General features: G+C 30.8%; 1 protein-coding gene across 1 annotated transcript in view; it reads left to right on the plus strand.

The window, feature by feature from the left end:
• LOC139523060 (uncharacterized) overlaps positions 1-25,461 on the plus strand; it is a 305,106-nt gene that overhangs the window by 80,419 nt on the left and 199,226 nt on the right. Inside the window, exons 44-62 of the mRNA XM_071316817.1 lie at positions 258-287; positions 1,057-1,086; positions 1,985-2,014; positions 2,946-2,975; positions 3,389-3,418; positions 4,918-4,947; positions 8,071-8,100; positions 10,131-10,163; positions 11,097-11,126; positions 11,498-11,527; positions 11,848-11,877; positions 13,269-13,298; positions 13,952-13,981; positions 14,454-14,483; positions 14,797-14,826; positions 15,175-15,204; positions 16,648-16,677; positions 20,134-20,163; positions 23,984-24,013. Coding sequence (XP_071172918.1) covers positions 258-287; positions 1,057-1,086; positions 1,985-2,014; positions 2,946-2,975; positions 3,389-3,418; positions 4,918-4,947; positions 8,071-8,100; positions 10,131-10,163; positions 11,097-11,126; positions 11,498-11,527; positions 11,848-11,877; positions 13,269-13,298; positions 13,952-13,981; positions 14,454-14,483; positions 14,797-14,826; positions 15,175-15,204; positions 16,648-16,677; positions 20,134-20,163; positions 23,984-24,013 — 573 coding nt within the window. The remainder of the gene's footprint in view (positions 1-257; positions 288-1,056; positions 1,087-1,984; positions 2,015-2,945; positions 2,976-3,388; positions 3,419-4,917; positions 4,948-8,070; positions 8,101-10,130; positions 10,164-11,096; positions 11,127-11,497; positions 11,528-11,847; positions 11,878-13,268; positions 13,299-13,951; positions 13,982-14,453; positions 14,484-14,796; positions 14,827-15,174; positions 15,205-16,647; positions 16,678-20,133; positions 20,164-23,983; positions 24,014-25,461) is intronic.

The following is a 25,461-nucleotide window of genomic DNA, read 5'->3' on the forward strand; positions in this document are numbered from 1 at the left end:
ACCTTTTTCGGTCATTTTCCAACCTTTTTTCAATGTCTAGGTGTATGAACGGGATATTTGACGTAGTCGTGAAGTGTTTTATCAAATGTGTTTCTATGACTGGTTAGGTACGGTTTAAAACTTCGTCCAAGGGCGTAAGAGTGATATCGTCCTGCCTATGTACATCATAATTGTGATATTTCAATTCAATTAAGTGCTCTCTTTTAAACTGACCATAGGTGAAATTTTGTTGAGATATGTATTGTTTTATATTTCAGTAAAGAAAGATAAGACAGTTGAGCCAAAGGGTAAATATACTTAAAAAAACGTATATAGTATGATTGACAATGCCACGGGTTATAAATATATAGACAAGCAGATCCATCCTCTCTTAATAGTAAATATCAGTATTATTTATATGATGATTGATCGTTAGTCTGTTCTTTTAAAAGAATTCAAAATACAGATGTACTATTAGCTTTTAGATAACATAAATAAACGAAGAAGAAAAGCATGAACGCAGGAATTCGTAACCTTTCAATTTTCATACAAAACATATTCGTTCAACAACAAGAATTGTTTGTATTTAGATTTTAACAACCGTTTACAACTTAGAGTCGGCCGATATCATGGGGACATCCAACAGTTATTGATAACGGCATGGCAAAAAAAACCCCGAAAAATCTCAAAGAGACGATCAATTTCACAAAATGTTAGTAAGGATGCTAAAAGACAGAGCAACACAAACTCTGCAAAATGAGGAGATTAACAAGATGCAAATATGTCAAAATTATTTACCTTTTATGGGATTGTTTTGTCGTCATGTGTTTTTTTATTTCTATTTCTCCTGATATTAACCGGCTGATAATTGATTATAATTTGAAGTTAGTTTACATGTGCCACATGTGGAGCAGGATCTGCATACCCTTCTGGAGTACTTGAGATCACCCCCAGTTTTTGTTGGGGTTTTTGTTGCTAAGTCTTTAGTTTTTTATGTTGTGCCTTTTGCAATGTAAAATAAACTTACTTTTACTAATCATTTATTGAACCTCTAATGAATTTTGTTTTATATTTTAGTGACGAAAATAAAGAAGATTATGCCCAAAGGTAATTACCTTTCTTGTTTGGTTTTCCTAATTTGAATCTCAACCGGTTCCATTGGTTTAAAAAAAAAAAGGATTCGAACAAAATAGATACAATATTGTTATATATAGATATGAAGTATCAAATTAAAGACACAATATTCAAAAATGTTAACACATGAAAGGATTAGTGGCATCAAGGCCCAGTTTTTGCTTAAGAACATAAAAAGTTTACACCTATGTTGAATTGGCACATACTGTTTTGCTACCTTATGTACCTAAGTCTATGGGCACATTTTTGTTATTTCTGAATATCTTGTACCTGTCCTAAGTCTAGGTTGGACAAAATTTTTAGAAAACGCATGCTAAAATGTAAATTTGCATTTGCATTTTGGCCAAATAAGGGTTTTTATGCCCCTACTCATTTGATTCAAAATGATTTGCATAATACGACTGATATTTCAATGAAATATTACAAATAATGGAATCTTCCCGAAATTAGAGGTTGACTAAACTTACTTTAAATGAACATTTATTGATTTTGACTCTAATGATTTGTGTTTTATATTTAAGTGACGAAAATGATACCTAAACGAATTATGTACTTCAAAATATGGAGGTTCAAAAGACGCCTTTGTGTTTATAAAATATTTTTCTTTATTTTATAATGTTTTATTGCTAGTTGTTTTGTTTTTTGCTGACGAAATCACGGTTATTATAATGTATGATTTAATTTTGATTTGAAATATATACAAAACTGTCTGCCTTAGTCGGGACTTTCACTTTAAACCTGCTTACAGAAATTAATCTTGGAAGAACAAATGTTGCTAAGCAGTTTTCAACATTATGAATTGATTTGATAAACTTACTTAAACAAATCTTAAATTGATTAAGACTTATGAAATATATTTTATATTTTTTAGTAACGAAAACTACAAAAATTATGCCTAAAGGTAAATATCATGTTTTATAAAAAAGGAATTCTGTATTTGTTTTTGTTTAATTCAAATTTATTCTTTGTTTATGTATGAAATTCGAAATAATTAGAAAAAAATGGTGCCATATATTAATATAAAAGATCATATTAAAGGCACACAACTTCAACAAATTGTTAACTCATGAAATTTGATTCAAAATGATATTAACGAAAAATAATTTTAAAATCAAAGTTACGAATGAAGATAAATGAAAAAAATCTTTCAAGTTATATATATTTACTTGCAATGACATTTGAGTCGACTGAACAATAACAAGAACAGCATAATAACATGGATTCCATTTTGCACCTATGAAATCTAATGAAAAAACATTCGTTTCTAAAACAAATTATTTCTAGGAATTATTCCGATTGTCCACATCATTTCACTTCATCTTAACCTTAACCCGAAAGTAGCCGTTCCTGAAGTGTATTTAGATATTAAATTAAAAAGCTTGACAGTTATTATCATATGCAATAACACATTCTTTGATACTGCTATACTCCTTTAGTCAGAGACACATGTGCAGTTAACGTTTCACGAAATGCCCGCTTTTTCCGAAATGCCCGCTTTTTCCGAAATGCCCGCTTTTTCCGATTTCAATATTCAAAGTGTTCGTTCAGGCTCAAACTTCACGTTACACCAGAGTAGGTTGGCAATAGAAACAGCATTTGTTTGAGAGAACATTTATGAATTTCCAACTAAATATCATACAACTATTCTCTTAACGATAGCCATTAGAGAACAAATGGTTATCTCTTAGAAGCTGTAATATGACCCACCGAATGATAAGGAATAACAGTGATGTCGTCTTGTAGATATTCATCATAGCAAGTCGATTTAATTCTCTCGTATACACTGACCATATGTGATAATTCATTATGATGTGTTTCGTTTTATATTTAAGTAAAGAAAGTGAAGACAGTCAAACCAAAAGGTAAATATATTTGCATATATTGTATGTGAACTATATTCATTATGTTGTTACCTCAAGCAAAATAAAAATATATGGTATGATTGCCGATGAGTCAACTCTCTACCAGGGACCATATGACGTAAGGGGTGAGCAACTATACGCACACAGCTTTATACCATTTTCATGTAAAGTTTTTTTTTGTTGTTGTTATTCTTGGAATTTGCTCTTTCTACTGTAATAGTTGATTTGATGAAGAATATTTATTATATGCTCACTGTATCAAACATTAATTATAGGTGCCTGAACCTAAGTATATGTAACCTTTTAATTTTTCCAATTTATTTCTAATACAACGAATTCTTTAAACGCAAACTTACTAAATTTGATCAATAATTGATTTAGACTCTAATGAAATGACTTTTTTTTATTTTTAGTGACGAAAACTACAAAAATTATGCCAAAAGGTAAATACCATGTTTGCTTATTTAATACTGAATAATTGATTTTATAAAACATTCTATGAAAAGGTAGTGGTTCATTTGTTTTTTTCTCTCCGATTCTTACTTGTATCTTTGTTTATTAAAAAATGGTTTGAAATAGTTAGAAAAAAAGAGCCATTCATAATTAAAAAAACATTGTATTAAAAGCACATATCCTCTAAAGTGTCAACAAATGAAACGAGTAGGTTCAAAGACATCCTAAAATTGCCCCTTATTTTTAGCTAACATTTCAATTGAGAATTTAATGACCAATATTACAATAAATCATAGCTAATACAATGATTACATAAGGGAAAAAACCCACCTTTTGCTGAAAATTTCCATTCAAGCGTTTTATTCGTGACGTGACACCTTTAAAACTCATTTTATTTTTTTTTCATCAACCAATGAAAATGAGTAAATTTCCATTAATTATTGTACAGGAAACAAAGAGCGCTACTTCGATAAAAAAAGATCATTTCAAATAATGTGGGTAAAGACATTTTACATGTCTAACTTAAATATTTTTTTTTGTCGACGCTTGTGCTATATTTCTTGGTCCGATGTTTTTTTTGTGAAATCCGGCTATTTTGTAAAATTTTGCTTTAAACTCTTATCTCGTCCTATTTTGGATTGAAAAATCAACGTTTAAGCATATAAATTTGACGCAACTGGTTATATTACAATTCTCACATGTCAATAAGTCAACTTTAAACAATTTTTATCTTGTATTATTGATCTTTGTTATCAGGTTGAAATATGTCCGTTACCGAAATTACTATTTTGAGTCAAATTAGTATTAATAAAAATAATGTTAAAATCAAGTTACAATGTAAGAAGAATGAAGAAAATTGTCATATTGTCTATTTACCTGCCAAAACATTTGAGTTAACTGAACAAAAACAAAAACAGCTTAAGTACATTGATTATATTTTATCTATGGAATCAAACACTAGTTTCTAAAAGCAATGATTGTTACGAATTATACCGATGATCCAAATCACTTTCAGTTTTGAGTTTGCGCGGACATCGACATTTTGTTATTTTAAATTTAACTCATATTTACTAGGAATCGAAAGAAATCGCTCCAGAAATTAATTAAGATGATTAAAAAGGTCGCAATTTTTTTCACCTGCAATAACCCTGTCTTTGGTACTTCTGTAAAGCTTTTGTCAGAGACAAAACGGCAGCCAATCTATCCCAGAATGTCAGTTTTTAAATCAATATTCAAGCTCAAACTCCACCTTAAACCAGAGCAGGTGGGCAATATAAACAGTATTAGGTTGAGGGAACATTTATGAATCTTAAACTAAATAAAAAAACAAGCTATTCTCTTAAAGGCCGAAATATTACGGTATGAATGCTAAGGGATTTATCAGTAACATCGCCCCCCGGATTCGAGATCAAACAAGTCGATTTGATACTGTCTAATAATCTGACCCAATGTAATTATTCGTTCTGATTTGTTTCATTTTATATTTCAGTAAAGAAAGTGAAGACAATTAAACCAAAAGGTAATATGTTTGTATGCATGTAAATTATCATGATATTAGTGTTACTACAGGCAAAATGAAAATAATAATAAATGGTATGATTTATGACGAGTCAACTCTCTACAACAGACAAAATAGGGTCTACAACTTTACACAAACATTTTTGTTGGCCCTTTATAGCTTGCTATACGGTATGAGCCAAGGATCCGTGTTTAAGGACCGTACTTTAACTTGTTATGGTTAACTTTTGTAAATTGTGACTTGTATAGAGAGTTATCTAATTGCCACTCATACCACATCTTCTTTTATCTATATATTATACCCAATAAATGTAAAACAGCGATTGTTTTATCATTTTATCACCGTACAACCTTCAACAATGAACGAAGGCACTATAGAATAGTCAACTATAAAAGGCTCCGACATGAGCGCATATAAAAAATAAAATGTGTGAGTCCAGTCTTGTTCGAAGTCCAGTCCAGTTACAGAATCATGTACAGTCAAATACAGGTAATACACATCATTTTATTTTGAGTTGAAATATATTAAAAATTTTCTATCTTAAAATATAATTTGTAATCAAATGAGATTTGATATTTTTAGATAGCAAACAATTTCAAATGTGACAGTACTCTATTACATACCAAATTGTATATTAAGGTAGCACTACAGTCTAACAATGATTTTTTGATCATATTTTTTTGATCACATAATTTTGAAGTAAGTATTATTCTGAACAGTTTGTAAAAATCCCAAAGTCATTATCATATCACAACAGGGAGTAAATTGATAATGAATTTATGTAAATAAAAGCACATGGTAATTAATCTAAATATATAGGCATTTGGGAGGGGCTAATATGTCAATCATCTGTTGATACCAGTGTCCAGCTGTTAATCCCTGACCACAAGATAAATATTGTATTCTTATCTCATTGTTTTGCAACAAATATTCTTTATATAACATGGAAGAGAACAAAGAAAAAGAAAAAACTTAAAAGGGAAAAAATCTACCAAAACGGAAAAAAAGTACTATGGAAAAGAGATCTCGAGAGGAAGTATTTTTGAAAGCCTCTCACTGCCTGTATAAATTTCTTCTCTTTGGTCTTCTTCATTTGAATACAGTTTTATGAATTTTAACTAATTTTCAGATCATGTATATTTTTTCAGTCCTATTTAAATTAAATGTATTTTCAAGAAAAGGGTGGTCTTGATCTTTTAACCCTTTCACCGATTGCTGCCCAGACAGAAGCTACTCTGAGACGATGGCTTCCCTGGCTACTTTTACTCAAGTGGGAGATCTTCATAATAAATGTCAATAAAAACTTGTTTGTAGTTATTTGTTTATTTATTTCATTCACTAACACCAAGTTCACAGGTTTTTTTATGTTTTGATAATTTTTTCCTCATAAAATATTCAAATTTTCAATTTTTCGGCATTATTCCAGTGAAATTCTCAAAATTCTGCTTATTGACCCCAAATCGTAATTTTTTTAACCCAAAATGGCAAAATTTTGAAAAAAATTATGAGGCTGTACAAATTCCTCACACTGAACGATGTCCATTCCAAGTGTTTTGAACATAAAACGACATTTTATGTCAAAAAAGTATACTAGTTTGGCTTCAATTCTTCCATATTCTTTCCAAAAAATTGTTCCCTCATTTCAAATTCTCGTAAATTTCCTCTGATTTTGACACGGTTTTCAACAAACTGAAGTGTCATGTTTACACTTTCATCCGGGTTATTCATCAAAGAAAGATAACTCATGTTTGCACTGTTTGAGCGGGAAATATAAAAGATGTATTCCGATCCCGGTAAAACGGGACTCGTCGTCAGCAGTCTGAAGCGTGAATCCCGGTAAACCGGGACTCATCGGCGAAAGGGTTAATGAACATGCTTTTTGATGCACACTTTTAATGTTCCAGCTAATTTCAGACATAGTTTATTTCTTTTTTTAAATTCAAATGAAAATTATTCTTTATATATAGAGAATAATGATGTTAAACATTGATTTAATGCAGCATGTTTTTCTCTTATCTGAGACTGTCTGGAAAGAGGTAGAGCTTTGTCTATATTTAATTACTTCATCACAGATGTTGATCATATCTGTGACGTCAAACTCCCGCCAAATGCCAAGTTAGTGTTGGACAGTTCACATGTAATGCAAAATTTACAGCATTAGAGCATCAAAGACACAAAGTGTGTGGTTCTATTGACATAGTAATGGTACATCAGAACACTCCTGGGGTGTTCCCAGTGGAAGTTTGTATTTATATTGACTTTATAGGGGTTCTAAGGGGGAAATTCAGTTTTTAGGTCATTTCTCAGAAAAAATTTTCATGAAAATTGTAAGGAAAAAATGAAAATAGAAACTTTATGGGTACCCCCTTTGCCTTGACTTTGATATATATGATTAAAGGATGTATTTTCTACAATAAAGTCTCCCAGTTTTTGGATAATTTGTTTCTAAAAGAATTTATAGGTCTCCAAAGATGAAAGGTGAAATGAGGTTTGGCACTCAGCAGTTAAATCAATATATCTTCTTTCTGGAGGCATATATCAAAAATCTGAGACACGGTTTTGGAGATTGTATATAGTTGATTAATACAGGGATGAAAACAAATTTTTACTACCATTTGACATGAATGTGCCATTTTCATCCAAGTTGGAAGACCACTTTTTTGGCATTTAATGAGCTATATTTTAAGATTAATCAAATCAAAAATTAACTTATTTATAAATTAAGAAAGAGTTATATTTCAGCTTTAAAATGAGTTAAAGATTTTAAAAATCCATTGAGTAGTTTTGGAGAAATTAATCTTTAAAGACTGTTGATTGGAGTCAGAAAATTCTGACTGTAGTGCTACCTTAAATTCAACCATTATTGACCATAACATTAATATTTCGAAACTTGTTTTATATAAAAAAAAAAATAGCTAGAAAGCCGGAGAGTAGAATACTCATGGTCATTCACTTTACTTGCTAGTTAATAATGGCTGCTGTACACTGATCTTAAACCTTCCAACAAACATTGGTCGTAAAGAAACTAACTAGCAATTTTCAACAATATTCATTGATAAGTTTTAGGTACTTAATTGTCATTAATTGATTTAGACTTTAATGAATTGCATTTTATATTTTTAGTGACGAAAACTACAAAAATCATGCCTGAAGGTAAATACCATGTTTACTTACTATATATATCTTTATTCTCGTAAACCAAAGTACAACGGTATAGAGACATATACAAATAAATTAACATACATGGTATAAATTTAAAATACAAATGTAAAGTACAGACTTAAAGTAGTTACCCAGGAGATTCTAGGCATTTAAGAATTATTCTTATAAACTTGCACAGCTTTTTTTTTTAGTTCAGACGAGTTGTTGCTATTCATTAGAGCTCGACATTTTAAAGCATTTGGTCTGTTAATAAAATAATGCTTTAATAGCATTTGTCTACGTTCGTCTTGTGTCAACTTGTGTAGATTGTTTGAAAAACCAATATTAATTAAAATTATCTGATGTGTCATAATTGGTATTTGTTATTTTATAGAAGTCTAAATTGGCAGCAGTTCTGCTGTTGAAATCACCTGTAAAAATAGACTCGTGGTTAGCTGAAATATTAAAAATTCTTGTTCAAGTATAGAATTTGCTACCTTACAAGTACAATTTTTTGGTGATATGTACACTGTACAAATCATAACATCTTGTTCTGTATACTGAATAATCGATTTCATAAAACATTCTATGAAGAATGAGTGATTTATTTCTTTTTGTTTAAGATTCTTACTGTTTTTTTTTTATTCACAAGGGGTTCGTAATAATTGCTAAAAATGTTGCTATATATAAATACAAAAGATCATATTAATGGCACACAACTTCAAAATGGTTTACACTTGAAATTTGATTCGAAATGATATTAATGAAAAAATAATTTAAAATTAAGTTACAAATGAAAACAAATCGTCAAAATTATATTTTTGAAAGCCAAGGTTCCTAAAGATGATGTTCAACAACCTATGGGGAGGCCGAGCTAAGTTTGATGTTAATGTAAAACTCAAGTTGAGCAAAATGTCATTTATTCAAAATTTATAATTGATTGAGAATGACATATTAACAATATCGATAGTAGCAAATAAATGACAATGACATTAAAAAGCAAAGGTGGGGTTAAGAAAATGCCTCAACCAGTATATCATACATTACAGTAACAAAAAGTAAAATATTAATATAAATACAATAAAAACAAACTTGTGAAGCATCACACAACCCGTATCTCAAGATGATAAAATAATAACATTAAAAAATAAGGATTAAAACTGTCATTAAAATTGGGTGGAAGTTGGGTGGGTTTTTTGCAAAAAGTTACAAAATATTTTCAAAGTTTCAAATAAATGATGTTTCTTCTTTCAGATAAATTAACTGAATGACTGCATATCCAAGTTCATGCAATAATCTGATCTTAATTGTCCTTCCCTAAAACTGGCCAATCCATTTCCTTATTTGACCATAGCACACCTTGGCCTCAGGCGGGAGATAAAGTTTCTACACTCATGATGTACAATACTGCCCTAATCCCCAGATAAAATTAATACCCATTAGATATTACTTAATCCTCAATGGTTATCTGAACTTGCTAACAAAAATGTTTTTATTTTCCATAACTTTATATATTTATATGTCATTAATTTGAGTTGACTAAACAATAACAAAAACAGCATAATAACATTGATTACATTTTGTACCTATGAAATCTAATGAAAAAACATTTGTATCTAAAAAAAAATTTGCTTCAAATTATTCCGATTGTCCACATCATTTTACTTCATCTTAACCTGGCACCGAAAGATGTCGTTCCTGTAGTGCAATAAGATAACTATAAAAAGGTCGACAGTAATATATCCATGCAATAACCCTGTCTTTTGGTACTTCTATACTGGGTCAGTCAGAGACATAGGTGCAGTCTACAACTCCCGGAATGCCATTTTTTCCCGAGTCAATTACTGACAGTTTTCGTTCAGGCTTAAACTTCTTCTTAAATTAAAGTCTATTATATTACGAAACGAATGTTAATTAGAAATAACAAGGCATCGTCCTGTAGATATTTATAATATTTGTGATATAACAAGTAGATTTGATACCCCCTTATAAACTGACCGTATGTGGTAATTAATTCTGGTGTGTTTCGTTTTATATTTCAGTAAAGAAAGAGAAGACAATTAAGCAAATACTAGGTAAATGTATTTACATGTATGTTAACTATCTGAATTTATGCTGTTACTATCCTCGTCAGATATATTCCTATGCAATAACCCTGTCTTTGGTACTTCTGTAAAGCTTTTTTTAGGGACTTTTCAAGATAGCCATTAATTAAGGAATGTATCTCCCTCATGCATAGCTCTGATTTCTTTCGCGGATTTGGCTATACTTTTTGGACCTTTTGGATTAAAGCTCTTCATCTTTTATATAAGCTTTGGATTTCAAATATTTTGGCCACGAGCATCAATGAAGAGACATGTATTGTCGAAATGCGCATGTGGTGCAGGAAAATTGATACCGTCAATTTTATTACTACCACTGGGTCGATTCTTCTGCTGGTGTACTGTTAGTCCCCGAGGGTATCACCAGCCCAGTAGCCAGTTCTTCGGTACTGGCATGAAAATACGGATTTTTTTGTGTTATTAAAATTTTCTGTTTCAAAATATAAGAAATTATTATGAATTAATGGATGTATCTCCCTTATGCATAGCTCTGATTCCTTTCGCGGATTTGACTATACTTTTTGGACCTTTTGGACAAAGCTCTTCATCTTTTATATAAGCTTTGGATTTTAAATATTTTGGCCACGAGCATCAATGAAGAGGCATGTATTGTCGAAATGTGCATCTGGTGCAGGAAAATTGATACCGTCAATGTTATTAATACAACACATTTATGAAACTCAAACTAGATATCATGTGGGTATTCTTTTAAAGTATAGATAGCCATGAGGGCAACAAGCATATTTGTTAGAGGCTGTTATATTACCTACCAAATACTAATTAATACATGGCATTGTCCCTTAAATTTGCAATATAATAGTGATTTAACAAGTCGATTTGATTCCATATAATAAACTGATCATATTTGATTATTCATTCCGCTGTATTTTATTTTATATTTTTTAGTAAAGAAAGAGAAGAAAAATAAGCCAACAGGTAAATATAGTTACATTTATGTAAGCTATTTGAACTGATGCTGTTATTAAAAAGTCGACAGTTGTAATTCCTATTCGATTTAAATTTTCAAAGTTTTCGTTTAGGTTTAAACTTTCCCTTTTACCAGATCAGCTTGGCTATATAAACAGTACATTTATGAAACTCAAACTAGATATCACACAGATAGCCATTAGCGCCAAAAAGCTTATTTTTAAGAGACAGTTATGTAATGCATCAAAAACTTAGTAATAACAGTGACATCGTCCTGTAGATGTTCAACATATTTGTGATATACCAAGTCGATTTGATACCACATAATAAACGGACCATATGTCATGATTCATGCTAATGTATTTTGTTTTATATTTCAGGAAAGAAAGAGAAGAAACATAAACTAAAAGGTAAATACATTTACATCTATGTAAACTATCTGAATTAATGCTGTTATCAGAAAACTCGTCTTATGCAATCACCCTGTGCATGCTTTTTTTTATTTAAATTGTTAAAGCTTTCGTTCAGGTTCAAACTTCACCTTTTACCAGAACAGCTTGATAATAAAAACAGCACATTTTTAACACTCAAACTAAATATCGTACAGATATTCTTATAAAGTAGATAAAGATGTTTAACAAAATTGTGATTTAACAAGTCAATTTGATACCACCTAATAAACCGACCATATGTGATAATTCATTATGAAATGTTTTATTTCATATTACAGTTAAGAAAGAGAAAAAAAATAAGCCGACAGGTAAATATATTTGTAGCTATTTAAACTATCTGAATTGATGCAGTTATCAAAAAAGTCATCAGTTATATTCATATGCAATAACCCTGTCTTTTGTAATTTTTTAAAGCTTTTTACAGAGACACAAACGCAGCAAATCAATCCCGGAATGCCATTATCTTCCCATATAGATTTTCAAAGTTTTCGTTCAGGTTCAAACTTTAACTTTTTACCAATGCAGCTTGACAGCGCAAACAGCACATTTATTAAACTTAAATTAAATATCATACAGGTATTCTTTTAAAGTAACGATAGCCATTAGCGCAAAAAAAACTTATTTTTCAGAGAGTGTTATACTACGCACCAAATTGCTAAGTAATGACAGGGATATTGTCATGCAGATGTTCAACCTGTTTATGTTATAACACGTCGATTTGATACCACATAATAAACTAAACCAATGTGATAATTCACTCTTTCATTCTAATATATCAAAAAAGTTTAATAGTTATATTCCTATGCAATAACTCTGTCTTGAGTTCTTTTGTGAAGATTTTGTCGGAGACACAAACACAGCCAATCACTTCCGGAATGCTAGTGTTTTTATGCCCCACCTACTATAGTAGAGGGGCATTATGTTTTCTGGTCTGTGCGTCCGTTCGTCCGTCTGTCCCGCTTCAGGTTAAAGTTTTTGGTCAAGGTAGTTTTTGATGAAGTTGAAGTCCAATCAACTTGAAACTTAGTTTTTACGTGCCCTATGATATGATCTTTCTAATTTTAATGCCAAATTAGAGAATTTATTCCAATTTCACGGTCCACTAAACATAGAAAATGATAGTGCGAGTGGGGCATCCGTGTACTGTAGACACATTCTTGTTATGCCCCACCTACGATAGTAGAGGGGCATTATATTTTCTGGTCTGTGCGTCCGTTCGTCCGTCTGTCTGTCCGTTCGTTCGGTTGTCCGTCTGTCCCGCATCAGGTTAAAGTTTTTGGTCAAGGTAGTTTTTGATGAAGTTGAAGTCCACTCAACTTGAAACTTAGTATTTATGTGCCCTATGATATGATCTTTCTAATTTTAATGCCAAATTAGAGAATTTATTCCAATTTCATGGTCCACTAAACATAGAAAATGATAGTGCGAGTGGGGCATCCGTGTACTGTGGACACATTCTTGTTTTTTCTGATTTAAATTGTTAAAGCTTTCGTTACGGTTGAAACTTCACCTTTTACTGGAGCAGCTTGACAATATAGACAGCACATTTTTAACATTCAATCTAAATATCATACAGATATTCGTATAAAGTAGATAAAGATGTTCAACAAAATTGTTATTTAACAAGTCGATATGCTACCACCTAATAAACCGACCATATGTGATAATTCATTATGATATGTTTTATTTCATATTACAGTTAAGAAAGAGAAGAAACATAAGCCAACAGGTAAATATATTTACATCTATCTAAACTATCTGAATTTATGCTGTTATAATAAAATTAAGAATGGAAATTGGGAATTTGCCAAAGAGACAACAACCCGACCATAGAGCAGACAACAGCAGAAGGTCACCAACAGGTCTTCAATGCAACGAGAAATTCTCGCACCCGGAGGCGTCCTTCAGTTGGCCCCTTAACACATATATACTGGTTTAGTGATAATGAACACCATACTAAACTCCAAATAAAAATGGTCGTCAGATATATTCCTATGCAATAACCCTGTCTTTGGTACTTCTGTAAAACTTTTGTCATAATCAGAAACTCAGTCTCCCGGAATGCCATTTTTTGTCGATTTAAATTTTCAGAGATTTTCTTCAGGATCAAACTTCACCTTTTACCAGAGCAGCTTGACAATATATACAGCACATTTATGAAACTCAAACTAGATATCATACATATATTCTTATAAAATAACGATAGCCATTATGGCAAAAACAGGTTTTTTTTCAGTAATTGTTATAATACTTGGTAGTGACCATGACATCGTCCTGTAGATGTTCAACATATTTGTGATATAACCAGTCGATTTGATACCAAAAAATAAACTGTCCATATGTGATAATTCGTTCTTACTTATTTTATTTTATATTTTTTAGTAAAAAAAGAGAAGAAAAATAAGCCAACAGGTAAATATATTTGCATCTCTAAAACAATATGTATTGATGTTGTTATTAAAAAGGTCAACAAATATACTCCTATGCAATAACCCTGTCTTTGGTACTTCTGTGAAGCTTTTGTTATAATCACAAACTCAGCCAATCACTCCCGGAGAACCGTTTTTTTCGATTTAAATTTTCTGAGTTTTTGTTCAGGATCAAACTTCACCTTTTACTAAAGTAGCTTGACAAATAATACAGCAAGTTTATGAAACTCAAACTAGATATCATGTAGGTATTCTTTTAAAGTATAGAAAGCCATCAGGTCAAACAAGCTTATTTGTTAGAGGCTGTTGTATTACCTACCAAATGCTGATTAATGCATGACATTGTCCCTTAAATTTGCAATATAATAGTGATTTAATAAGTCGATTTGATTCCACATAATAAACTGATCATATTTGACAATTCATTCCACTGTATTTTATTTTATATTTTTTAGTAAAGAAAGAGAAGAAAAATAAGCCAATAGGTAAATATAGTTACATCTATGTAAACTATTTGAATTGATGCTGTTATTAAAAAGTCGACAGTTGTATTATTCCTATTTGATTTAAATTTTCAAAGTTTTCGTTCAGGTTTAACTTTTCCTTTTACCAGAGCAGCTTGGTTATATAGCTTATTTGTTAGAAGCTGTTATATTACCTACCAAATACTAAATAATGCATGACATTGTCCCTTAAATTTGCAATATAATAGTGATTTATCAAGTCGATTTGATTCCACATAATAAACTGATCATATTTGACAATTCATTCCACTGTATTTTATTTTATATTTTTAAGTAAAGAAAGAGAAGAAAAATAAGCCAATAGGTAAATATAATTACATCTATGTAAACTATTTGAATTGATGCTGTTATTAAAAAGTCGACAGTTGTATTATTCCTATTCAGGTTTAAACTTCCCGTTCTACCAGAGCAGCTTGGCTATATAAACAGCACATTTATGAAACTCAAACTAGATATTACACAGATAGCCATTAGCGCCAAAAGCTTATTTTTAAGACACTGTTAGGTAATGTATCAAAAACTTAGTAATAACAGTGACATCGTCCTGTAGATGTTCAACATATTTGTGATATACCAAGTCGATTTGATACCACATAATAAACGAACCATAATATGTCATGATTCATTCTAATGTATTTTGTTTATATTTCAGGAAAGAAAGAGAAGAAAAATAAGCTTAAAGGTAAATACATTTACATTTATGTAAACAAACATAATTTATTCTGTAATTAAAAAGATTGGCAGTTATAATGCTATGCAATAACCCTGTCTTTGGTACTTCTGTAAAAAAAATGTCAGATACACGAATGCAGACAACATCTCCCGGAATGGAAGTTTTTTTTCTAAATTAGTGATTGACAGTGTAGCGTACATGCAACTTACAGTCACAACAGTTACACAACTGCAAAGCAACAGTTTTTGGGCATTCTTATAAACTGAACATATACAACATTCCTTTTATTCTGCGACTGATATATCTCAGTAAAGAAAGTCAATAAAGTTATGCCAAAAGGTAATCATAATTGAAATTATGTTGTCATTATTACTTCATGAACTCCTTCCCTTAGGTAAATATAGATGATTAACACTGTATTCTATATGTTCCTGTCCAACAAAAAGCAGTTGTCGTTTGTACACGTTTGTCATTTTTTTTGTGCTTTTGGTTAACATTTTGTCGTAATATCATTATTTTCTTTTGCTTTTAATAATTTAACATATTGTTTAATTTTTTTCGATGGCTTACTTAGCATTACGGGTTTTAGTCATTGTTAAATCCATAACGGTGAGATAAAGTTGTTAAATCACGTCGTTTTGACTTTTGATATTTTTGTCGCTGAGAGTCATAATACATAATTCATATTCTAAATTCTTTTCATTAAGCGTTTTTGCTATTTTTTAGCTGCTTAAATATATACACTGTTTTAAAAATATAGTGAACGCATCTGGATAGACTGATTGCTAAGCCTTTGAGGCCGCGGGGACATCGATTTGAAACTTTTATGAAAATAGTGATATCTATCCTGAAGTAACTATTCTATTTTGCTATAAAACATTTTGGTTTTGGTGAAATTCCATACAACTATTTATCAGTAGTTCTATTTGACGTAGTGCATTTTGTGTTTCATTGAAAAAAACCAAGAAAGTTATGCCACAAAGGTAAATATTAATCATGTCCATTAAGTGTCAGCAGTTTATACATTATCTTTATATAAAAAGAAGATGTGGTATGATTGCCAATGAGACAACTGTCCACAAGAGACCAAAATGACACGGACATTAACAATTATAGGTCACCATACGGCCTTCAACAATGAGCCAAGCTCATACCGCATAGTCAGCTATAAAAGACCAGATGGACAAAAATACAAGTGAACGTGGCCGGGTAATACATGTATGCAATTTGAATATTAAATGAGGATTGTTTCTGCACTTGCTAGTTTTTATTTATATAAATTCGAGATGGCTTGAAGAGAATGCTACACATTAAAAGATGAATAGTTTTTTTTGCCTTAGGTAAAAATGTCAATGTCCTGAATTTACAAAAACAAATGTTGTCTTAAATTATCATATCCTATTCAGACCAGGTTAAAACAATCACTTTAAAGAAAAATGTTATATATTACAGTGCCGAAATTAAAAGTACATAAACCAAGAAGTAAGTATAATTGTTGATGTTGGCTAACTGCATGCTATATTGATTATATAATGCATGACATAAAGTGGTGTGTTTTATTTGTTTATATTTCTTAGTTGTTATTGAGCATTTTTGTGTTTTGTTATTTTGGCAAATTGAAGCTCCTCGATAATGACTGAAAACAATGGTACATGATAGATATATCTCATTGCAGTAAATTCCAAAAACTCCAAAGTGGTGTTTATGTTACAGTAAATAGGTGAAATTAGGAATTACATGTAATTCCCGGTGCACTTTGTAAATACAAGTAATTCCTAAAACGGCCCAGTAATTACCAGTAATTACTAATTTTAAAATGAATTTTTACACCTTTTTACTAACTGTTAAAACAATGTTGTAATATGGTCAACTGATCAAAAGTTTTGGTAATACTAGGAAATCAGTGAGTACTTTTAAAAAGTGATCAGCATAAAATGTACCTTTTTGCTATAGGTGCATTAGCTACGAGATTTGAAAAAAATATATGATTTTTGTTGTAGTTAAATCATAAATGAAAATGGTAAAGTGAAATTATATTTCACTTTCAGCAGCCTATCAGTTTCTATTTTGTTAAATAAGCTGAGAAACATGGTTGATGAGTTATGTACTTGGAAGTAAATTATTGGACCTTACTGAATACATATTCATTTGACCCTCAATTCAACCCCTAGCTGGAGATGGGTTACCGATGTATTCAGCTATCAAAATTGTAAGGGTTTCAGGATGGTTTATGAAATCCAATAAATGTTTCAAAAACCATCAAAATCATTTAACCAAATTTGACATAATGTAATGTATATCTTAAAAAAGAGCTGGCTAAGTTGCCTATAAACTTCTAAAAAATGTATTTCTCAATTTTGGATTAATATCATGGCATTGTCTTGCATGCTGAAAATGATTTTAAGGGAGTTTCAAAACTTATAAAACAACCATTTTCAAGTTTAAACTCACAAACACTAAAGTGTATGCACTTTTAATGTGCCTTATAATCCTAAATCCTTAAGTAAGCCCTAAAAATCCCCAGCCCTTTACTTTCTTATTTGATATCTTGAATTATGTCTTTTATTTTTAAACAAAAATATGAAGTTAGTAAATAGCTGTAAAAATGACCCAAAAAATCAGTGAATACCAGTAATCACTGAAACAAGTAGTAAATACATGTAATTACTAAATTGACTGGTAATTACAGGTATTTACTGAAATGTTTAGTAATTACGTGTAATTCCTAATTTCACCTATTTACTGTAACATATACACAAAAGAAAGAAACAATTATAATAATAGGGTTAATAAAATCCAATTTATAAAAGATGAAGAAAAAAGTTATTACATCACCCTCATTGGATTTGGGGTGACATATTGTAATTTTTTGTTTCTTTTTTTCTTATTATTTTTTCCTCCACATTTTTGGCCAAGCTTTTATCATGGAATTGGATGAACCAATTGTTATGGAACTACACCACAATGTGAACCAGCGAGAGCAATTTTGCAATCGGGGTATGACATTTTCAAGATGGCTACCGTTGCATGGAAACTGCTAAAATACGAAAAAAGTCTAAATTCTGATTCTATAATCATGAGACCCATATTGATGACACTTAATAAGATACGTTACTTGACATGCCTTAACGAACGGACAGTATTTAGAAATTCCAAAATGGCCGCCGTTGTTCTTGGAAAAAGGTCGTTAGTTTACACTTCTGGAAAACACATTAGAGCTGCATTTTCTTTAGGAACATAACATTTAACCCAATTTAATTTAACTAGTATATATCAGTGCATGTCCCGACGTGGCACACATCTTTGGAATTTTGGAAATTGTCACTGTCCTGGTGGATAAAAAAAAAAAAGAAATGCTCCAAATTTCACAAAATTTTCAAAGGTGTTAGACGGCATATATTTATGTGCTGTTCGACTGTGGAATTTAAAATGGCTGCCGTTACCCCTGAAAATGTGCCATCCGTACTGCTAGCAAATGTTATAAATCTAGTTATCTTTCTTAAGTGAAGGTAGAAATACATAGAAGAAAAGATACAACATATTCATTTCATATCATAATAAATAAATTTGGTGTATTTACTGTCTTCTGATTGGTTAGAAGTATTACTTTTTTTTTCAATGTTGTCAATATTTATGGCGACACGCCCACTCCGACGTTGTATATGCATACGCTAACATGTTTGTACGTTGGTATTGTTAATGTAAATAACTTAAAAAGTTCTTTGTGCCTTATTTTTTTTTAGAAATTTATTTATAATGAATGGCAATAAACTATTTTGAATTTATCGAACCAGAAAATTAATTTCTGACTCTTCACATTGAATAATCCGCGAAGCCGAAAAACGATTAGAGCTGCATTTTCTTAAAGAATATAACATTCAAACCAATTTTGTTTTATTGGCATATAACAGTGCATGTCCCAACGTGGCACACATCTTTGGAATTTGGAGAATGGTCACTGTACCCATGGATAAAAAAAAGGTCCAAATTTCCCGAAATTTTCGACAGAGTTAGACGGCATATGTTTATGTGCTGTTCGACTGTGGAATTGAAAATGGCTGCATTTACCCCAGAAAATGTGCCATCCGTACTGCTAGCAATTACAAATCTCGTTATGCTTTTTTTTGCAAATTGAAAGTAGAAATACATAGCAGAAAAGGTACAACATATTCATTTCATATCATAATAAATAAATTTGGTGTCTTTACTGCCTTCTGATTGCTTAGAAGTATTACTTTTATTTTCAATGTTGTCAATATTTATAGCGACACGCCCATTCCGACGTTGTATATTCATGCGCCAACATGTTTGTACGTTGTTATTGTTAATATAAATAATTTAAAAAATTCTTTGGGTCTTTTTTTATAGAAATTTATTTATAATGAATGGCAATAATCTATTTTGAATTTATTGAACAATAAAAATAATTTCTGACTCTTCACATTTTACAGAATCGGCTGCGCGGACTATTCTATGTGAAGAGTAAAAAATTAATTTTATGGTTCAACAAATTCGAAATAAAAAATAGCCATTCATTAAGTGAATTCTTAAACTACAAAGTGAATTAAATACTGATAACAGAAAATAAATTAAATGTAAACGTGTTACTTATTACAGAATTATACTCTTATTTGAAAGTACAATAGCTAAAAAAAACCCAATTTTTTTCAATGATGCTCTTTCCTCGCTTTGTACACAAAATCATGATCTCATTTTAATTAAACATGGGGTTCATATGAAAGTAAGAATGTCTGTTGTATTTTAAACGATGGCAAGAATCAAAATGGATATTTATGGGTCTTTTTCGGCTAGAAAGTTTTATAAAATCGTACATATTTATTTATCATTAATTCTATTTGACGTACTTCATTTTATGTTCAAATCCTATTCAGACCAGATTCAAAAATTCACTTTTAAGTACTATGTTATATATTGCAGTGCCGAAATTAAAAGTACATAAACCAAGAAGTAAGTTTAATTGTTGATGTTGGCTAACTGCAAGCTTTATTGATTATATAATGCTTTAAATAAAGTGGTGTGTTTTATTTGTTTATATTTCTTAGTTGTTAGTTAGTATTTTTGTGTTATGTTATTTTGGCAAATTGAAGGTCGTCGATAATCATTGAAAGCAATGGTACATCATAGATATATCTCATCGCAGTAAATTCCAAAAACTCCAAAGCGGTGTATACACAAAAAAAAACAAGTAATTATAATAATAGGGTTAATAAAATCCAATTTATAGAAGATGAAGAAAAAAGTCATTACATTACCCTCATTGGATTTGCGGTGACGTATTTTAATTATGCCCCACCTACGATAGTAGAGGGGCATTATGTTTTCTGGTCTGTGCGTCCGTTCGTCCGTCCGTCTGTCCCGCTTCAGGTTAAAGTTTTTGGTCGAGGTAGTTTTTGATGAAGTTGAAGTCCAATCGACTTCAAACTTGGTACACATGTTCCCTATGATATGATCTTTCTAATTTTAATGCCAAATTAGAGATTTTACCCCAATTTCACGGTCCACTGAACAAAGAAAATGATAGTGCGAGTGGGGCATTCGTGTACTGAGGACACATTCTTGTTTTTTTTCTTTTTTTCCTATTTTTTTTCCTACACATTGTTGGTTAGGCTTTTATCATGGAATTGGATAAACCAGTTGTAATGGAACTACACAACGATGTTAACCAGCGAGAGCAATTTTGCAATTGGGGTATGGCATTTCAAGATGGCTACCGTTGCCATGGAAACTGCTTTAATACGAAAAAAGTCTAAATTCTGAATCTTTCATCATGAAACCAAATTGATAACACTTAATAGACGTGTTACTTGACATGCCTTAACGAACGCACAGTATTAAGAAATTCCAGAATGGCTGCCGTTGTCCTTGGAAAAAGGTCGTGAGTTTACACTTCTGGAAAACACATTAGAGCTGCTTTTTCTTAAAGAATATAACATTTAACCCAATTTAGATTTATTGGTATATAACATTGCATGTCCCAACGTGGCATACATCTTTGGAATTTTGGAAATAATCACTGTCACCATGGATTAAAAAAAAAGAAATGCTCAAATTTCACGAAATTTTCACAAGTGTTAGACGGCATATGTTTCTGCTGTTCGACTGTGAAATTTAAGATGATTGCCGTTACCCCAGAAAATGTGCCATCCGTACTGCCAGCAATTACAAATCTCGTTTTGCTTTTTTTTGCAAAGTGAAGGTAGAAATACATAGAAGAAAAGGTACAACATATTCATTTCATATCATAATAAATAAATTTGGTGTATTTACTGTTTTCTGATTGGTTAGAAGTATTCTTTTTATTTTCAATGTTGTCAATATTTATGGCCACATGACCACTACGACGTTGTATATGCATACGCCAACATGCTTGTACGTTGTTATTGTTAATATAAATAATTTAAAAAGTTCTTTTGGCCTTTTTTTTTTATATAGAAATTTATTTATAATGAATGGCAATGATCTTTTTTGAATTTATTAAACCATAAAATTAATTTTTGACTCATTTTACATAATCGGCTTCGCGGATTATTCATTGTGAAGAGTCAAAAACTAATTTTATCGATCAATTAATTCAAAATAAATTAAAAACCAATTGGTCAGAGAACAATTGAAGGTCTTTCCACTAGTAAAAATCTATTTTGATATTAAAATATGAAAAATCAGTTAAAAATGTTAGTTCCTATGGCTTTATGATGTATTGATATGAATTTGAGGCAAAGGTCAAAATCTAGAACGTCCAATTAGCCTATGACCTTGACCTAAATTTCAAGGTCACTAACAAATGACCTTAAATCAAAAGACCCTAGGGATTTAATATGTATGGTTAATGAGTCATATCACTTTACGCCGCGTAATTCTAAATGAAAAGTAAAAACACAAAAATACTGAACTCCGAGGAAAATTAAAAAAAGGAAAGTCCCAAATCAAATGGCAGAATCACTAGTTCAAACACATCAAACGAATGGATAACAACTGTCATATTCCTGACTTGGTGCAGGCATTTTCTTATGTAGAAAATGGTGGATTGAACCTGGTTTTAAAGCTAACCAAACCTCTCACTTGTATGTTAGTCGCATCAAATTCCATTATATTGACAACGATGTGTGAACAAAACAAACAAAAGCAATAGGTAAAAATGTCACAAATAGGGGTAAATAGTCTAATTCGATAGTTTACATTCGTAAAAAGGGAACGGGATTGTACGTAGTAACGATGGATGGGATGGGATGGGTGAAAATTAACTGTCTACGTACCCGTTCAACCAAAACATATAAGTAACGACATGTTGCAACTAACAATTTAGTAAAAATAATTTGTCGTTATGTTATACAGTGTTTGAAAATAAGCCAAAATCAAAATTTAGAATATAACCTTGACCTAATTTTCATTTTTTTTAGACCAAGGATCTCAAATCAAAAGACCTTTGGTCTCTATCACTTATGGTTTACCAGTTAGAAAGGCATTTCACTTATATCAAATACATTAGGGGGAATAACTCTGATATGGAGTCTCCGGATAGCTTCAGTTAAAATTAAAATCCTAATCCTGAAGATGTAAAGAGCAATTTGGTAAAATAAATTTGTCGTTATCTTTTATGGTTGCGAAGGAGTAGTGGCCACAAGAAAAACAGTGTTTAGGGAGATAACAATACGATATCATATTCCAAATATCTAAGCGACATCTTTTGAAACATCAATACTACGCAAGAAAAAAATTAGCCGGAAAAAAATAATAACAATAATAATAATAATCAGAACAAAATCAAAAGGTCTTTCCTCGGAAAGGTGGAAAGACCTAATAATAGCCATTCATAAAGTGAATTCTTAAACTACAAAGTGAATCACATTGATAAAAGAAAATAAAATAAATGTAAACGTGTTACTTATTACAGAATTAGACCCTTATTTGAAAGTACAATAGCTAAAAAAAAACCCATTTTTTTCAATGATGCTCTTACCTCGCTTTATACACAAAATCATGATCTCATTTTAATTATTCATGGGGTTCATATTGAAATAAGAATGTCTGTTGTATTTTAAACGATGGCATCAGTCAAAATGGATATTTATGGGTCTTTTTCGACTAGAAATTTTTATAAAACGTAAATATTTATTTATCATTAATTCTATTTGACGTACTACATTTTATAATAAATTACCATAAATTAAGAAAGTTATGCCAAAAGGTAAACATTATTCATGTACATTCAGTGTCTGGAGTTTACACATTATCTTTATGACAAGATGTATGCAATTTTCAATGTTAAATGAGGATTGTTACTGCATATGCTAGTTTCATTGATCATTTTTATTTATATGAATTCGAGATGCTTGTAGGCTTGTAGAGAATGTTACATATTAAAACATGAATAGTTTCTATTGCCGTAAGTCTTGAATTCTTTTTAAAATGTTACCGTCCTGAAGTTATAAAACAACAATATAAAAAAGAAGATATGGTATGATTTCCAATGAGACAACTATCCACAAAAGACCAAAATGACACAGACATTAACAACTATAGGTCACTGTACGGCCTTCAACAATGAGCACAGGCTCCTGACTTGGGACAGGCACATACATAAATAATGCGGCGGGGTTAAACATGTAAGCGGGATCCCAACCCTCTCCTAACCTGGGACAGTGGTATGACAGTACAACATAAGAACGAACTATAAAAATCAGTTGAAAAAGGAGTTGTCTTGAATTATCATATCCTATTCAGATGAAGTTCAAAAATTCACTTTTAAGGACTTTGTTATCTATTTCAGTGCCGAAATTAAAAGTACATTATCCAAAAAGTAAGTTTAATAGTTGATGTTGGCTAACTGCAAGCTATATTGATTATATAATGCATTATATAAAGTGATGTGTTTTATTTGTTCATATTTCTAAGTTGTTAGTTAGTATTTATGTGATTTGTTATTTTGGTAAATTGAGGGTCGGTGATAATCACAGAAAACAATAGTATAGCTATATCTCACCGCAGTAAATTTCAAGTACTCAAAAGCGATGTTTACAAAAAATTTGTGAAGTAAATAATATAATTATAGGGTTAATAAAATCAAATTTACAGAAGATGAAGAAAAAAGACATTACGGCATCTACATCGGATTTTGGGTGACATATTGTAATTATTTGTTTCTTTTTTTTTTTCTCTTTTTATTACTTTTTCCCTCCCATTTTTTAGTCAAGCTTTTATCTTGAAATTGAATGAACCAATTGTAATGGAACTACACCACAATGTTAACCAGCGAGAGCACATTTGCACTTTATAGACATGTTCCTTGACATGCCTTAACGAGCGGACAGTATTTAGAAATTCCAAAATGGCCGCCATTGTCCAGGGGAAAAGGTCGTAAGTTTACACTTCTGGAAAACACATCAAGACTGCATTTTCTTGAAGTATATAACATTAAACCCAATTAAACTTTAATGGTATATAACAGTGCTTGTCACAAAGTGCACCACCCGTCTTTAGAATTTCGGAAATGTTCACTATTACTATGGATAAAAAAAATTAAAAATGCACCAGATTTCATAAAATTTTCAAGAGTGTTAGACGGCATATGTTAATGTGGTGTTCGACTTTGGAATTTTCAAAATGGCTGCAGTTACCTTCGAAAATGTGCCATCCGTTATTGCTAGAAAGTTCAAATCTAGTGTCATTTGATTTTGCGAAGTGGAGGTCGAAATACATAACCGAAAAAGGTACAACATAAATATTTAATATCGTAGTGAATTCTTACTCTACAAAGTGAATCAAACTCATAAAAGAAAAGAAATAAAATGTTAACGTGTTACTCATAACAGAATTTGACTTTTATTTGAAAGTACAATAACAAAAAAACACCAATTTTTTATGATGCTTTTCCCTCACTTTGTACACAAAATCATGATCTCATTTCGATAATCATGGGGTGCATATGGAAATAAGAATGTCTGTTGTATTTTAAACGATGACATGGATCAAAATGGATATTTATGGGTCTTTGATGGCTAGATATTTTTATAAAATCGTTAATTATTTATTTTTTAATAATTCTATTTGGTGAAGTGCATTTAATGTTTAATTACCAAAAATAAAGTTATGCAAAAGGTAAATATTATTCATGTCCATTAAGTGTCTTGAGATTACACATTATCTTTATGACAACATGTATACAATTTGAATATTAAATGAGGATTGTTACTGCATATGCCAGTTTCATTGATCTAGTTTTTTTTATTTATATATATCTAGATGGCT

The sequence above is a fragment of the Mytilus edulis genome, chromosome 5 (assembly GCF_963676685.1).
Source record: "Mytilus edulis chromosome 5, xbMytEdul2.2, whole genome shotgun sequence".
Classification (NCBI taxonomy): domain Eukaryota; kingdom Metazoa; phylum Mollusca; class Bivalvia; order Mytilida; family Mytilidae; genus Mytilus; species Mytilus edulis.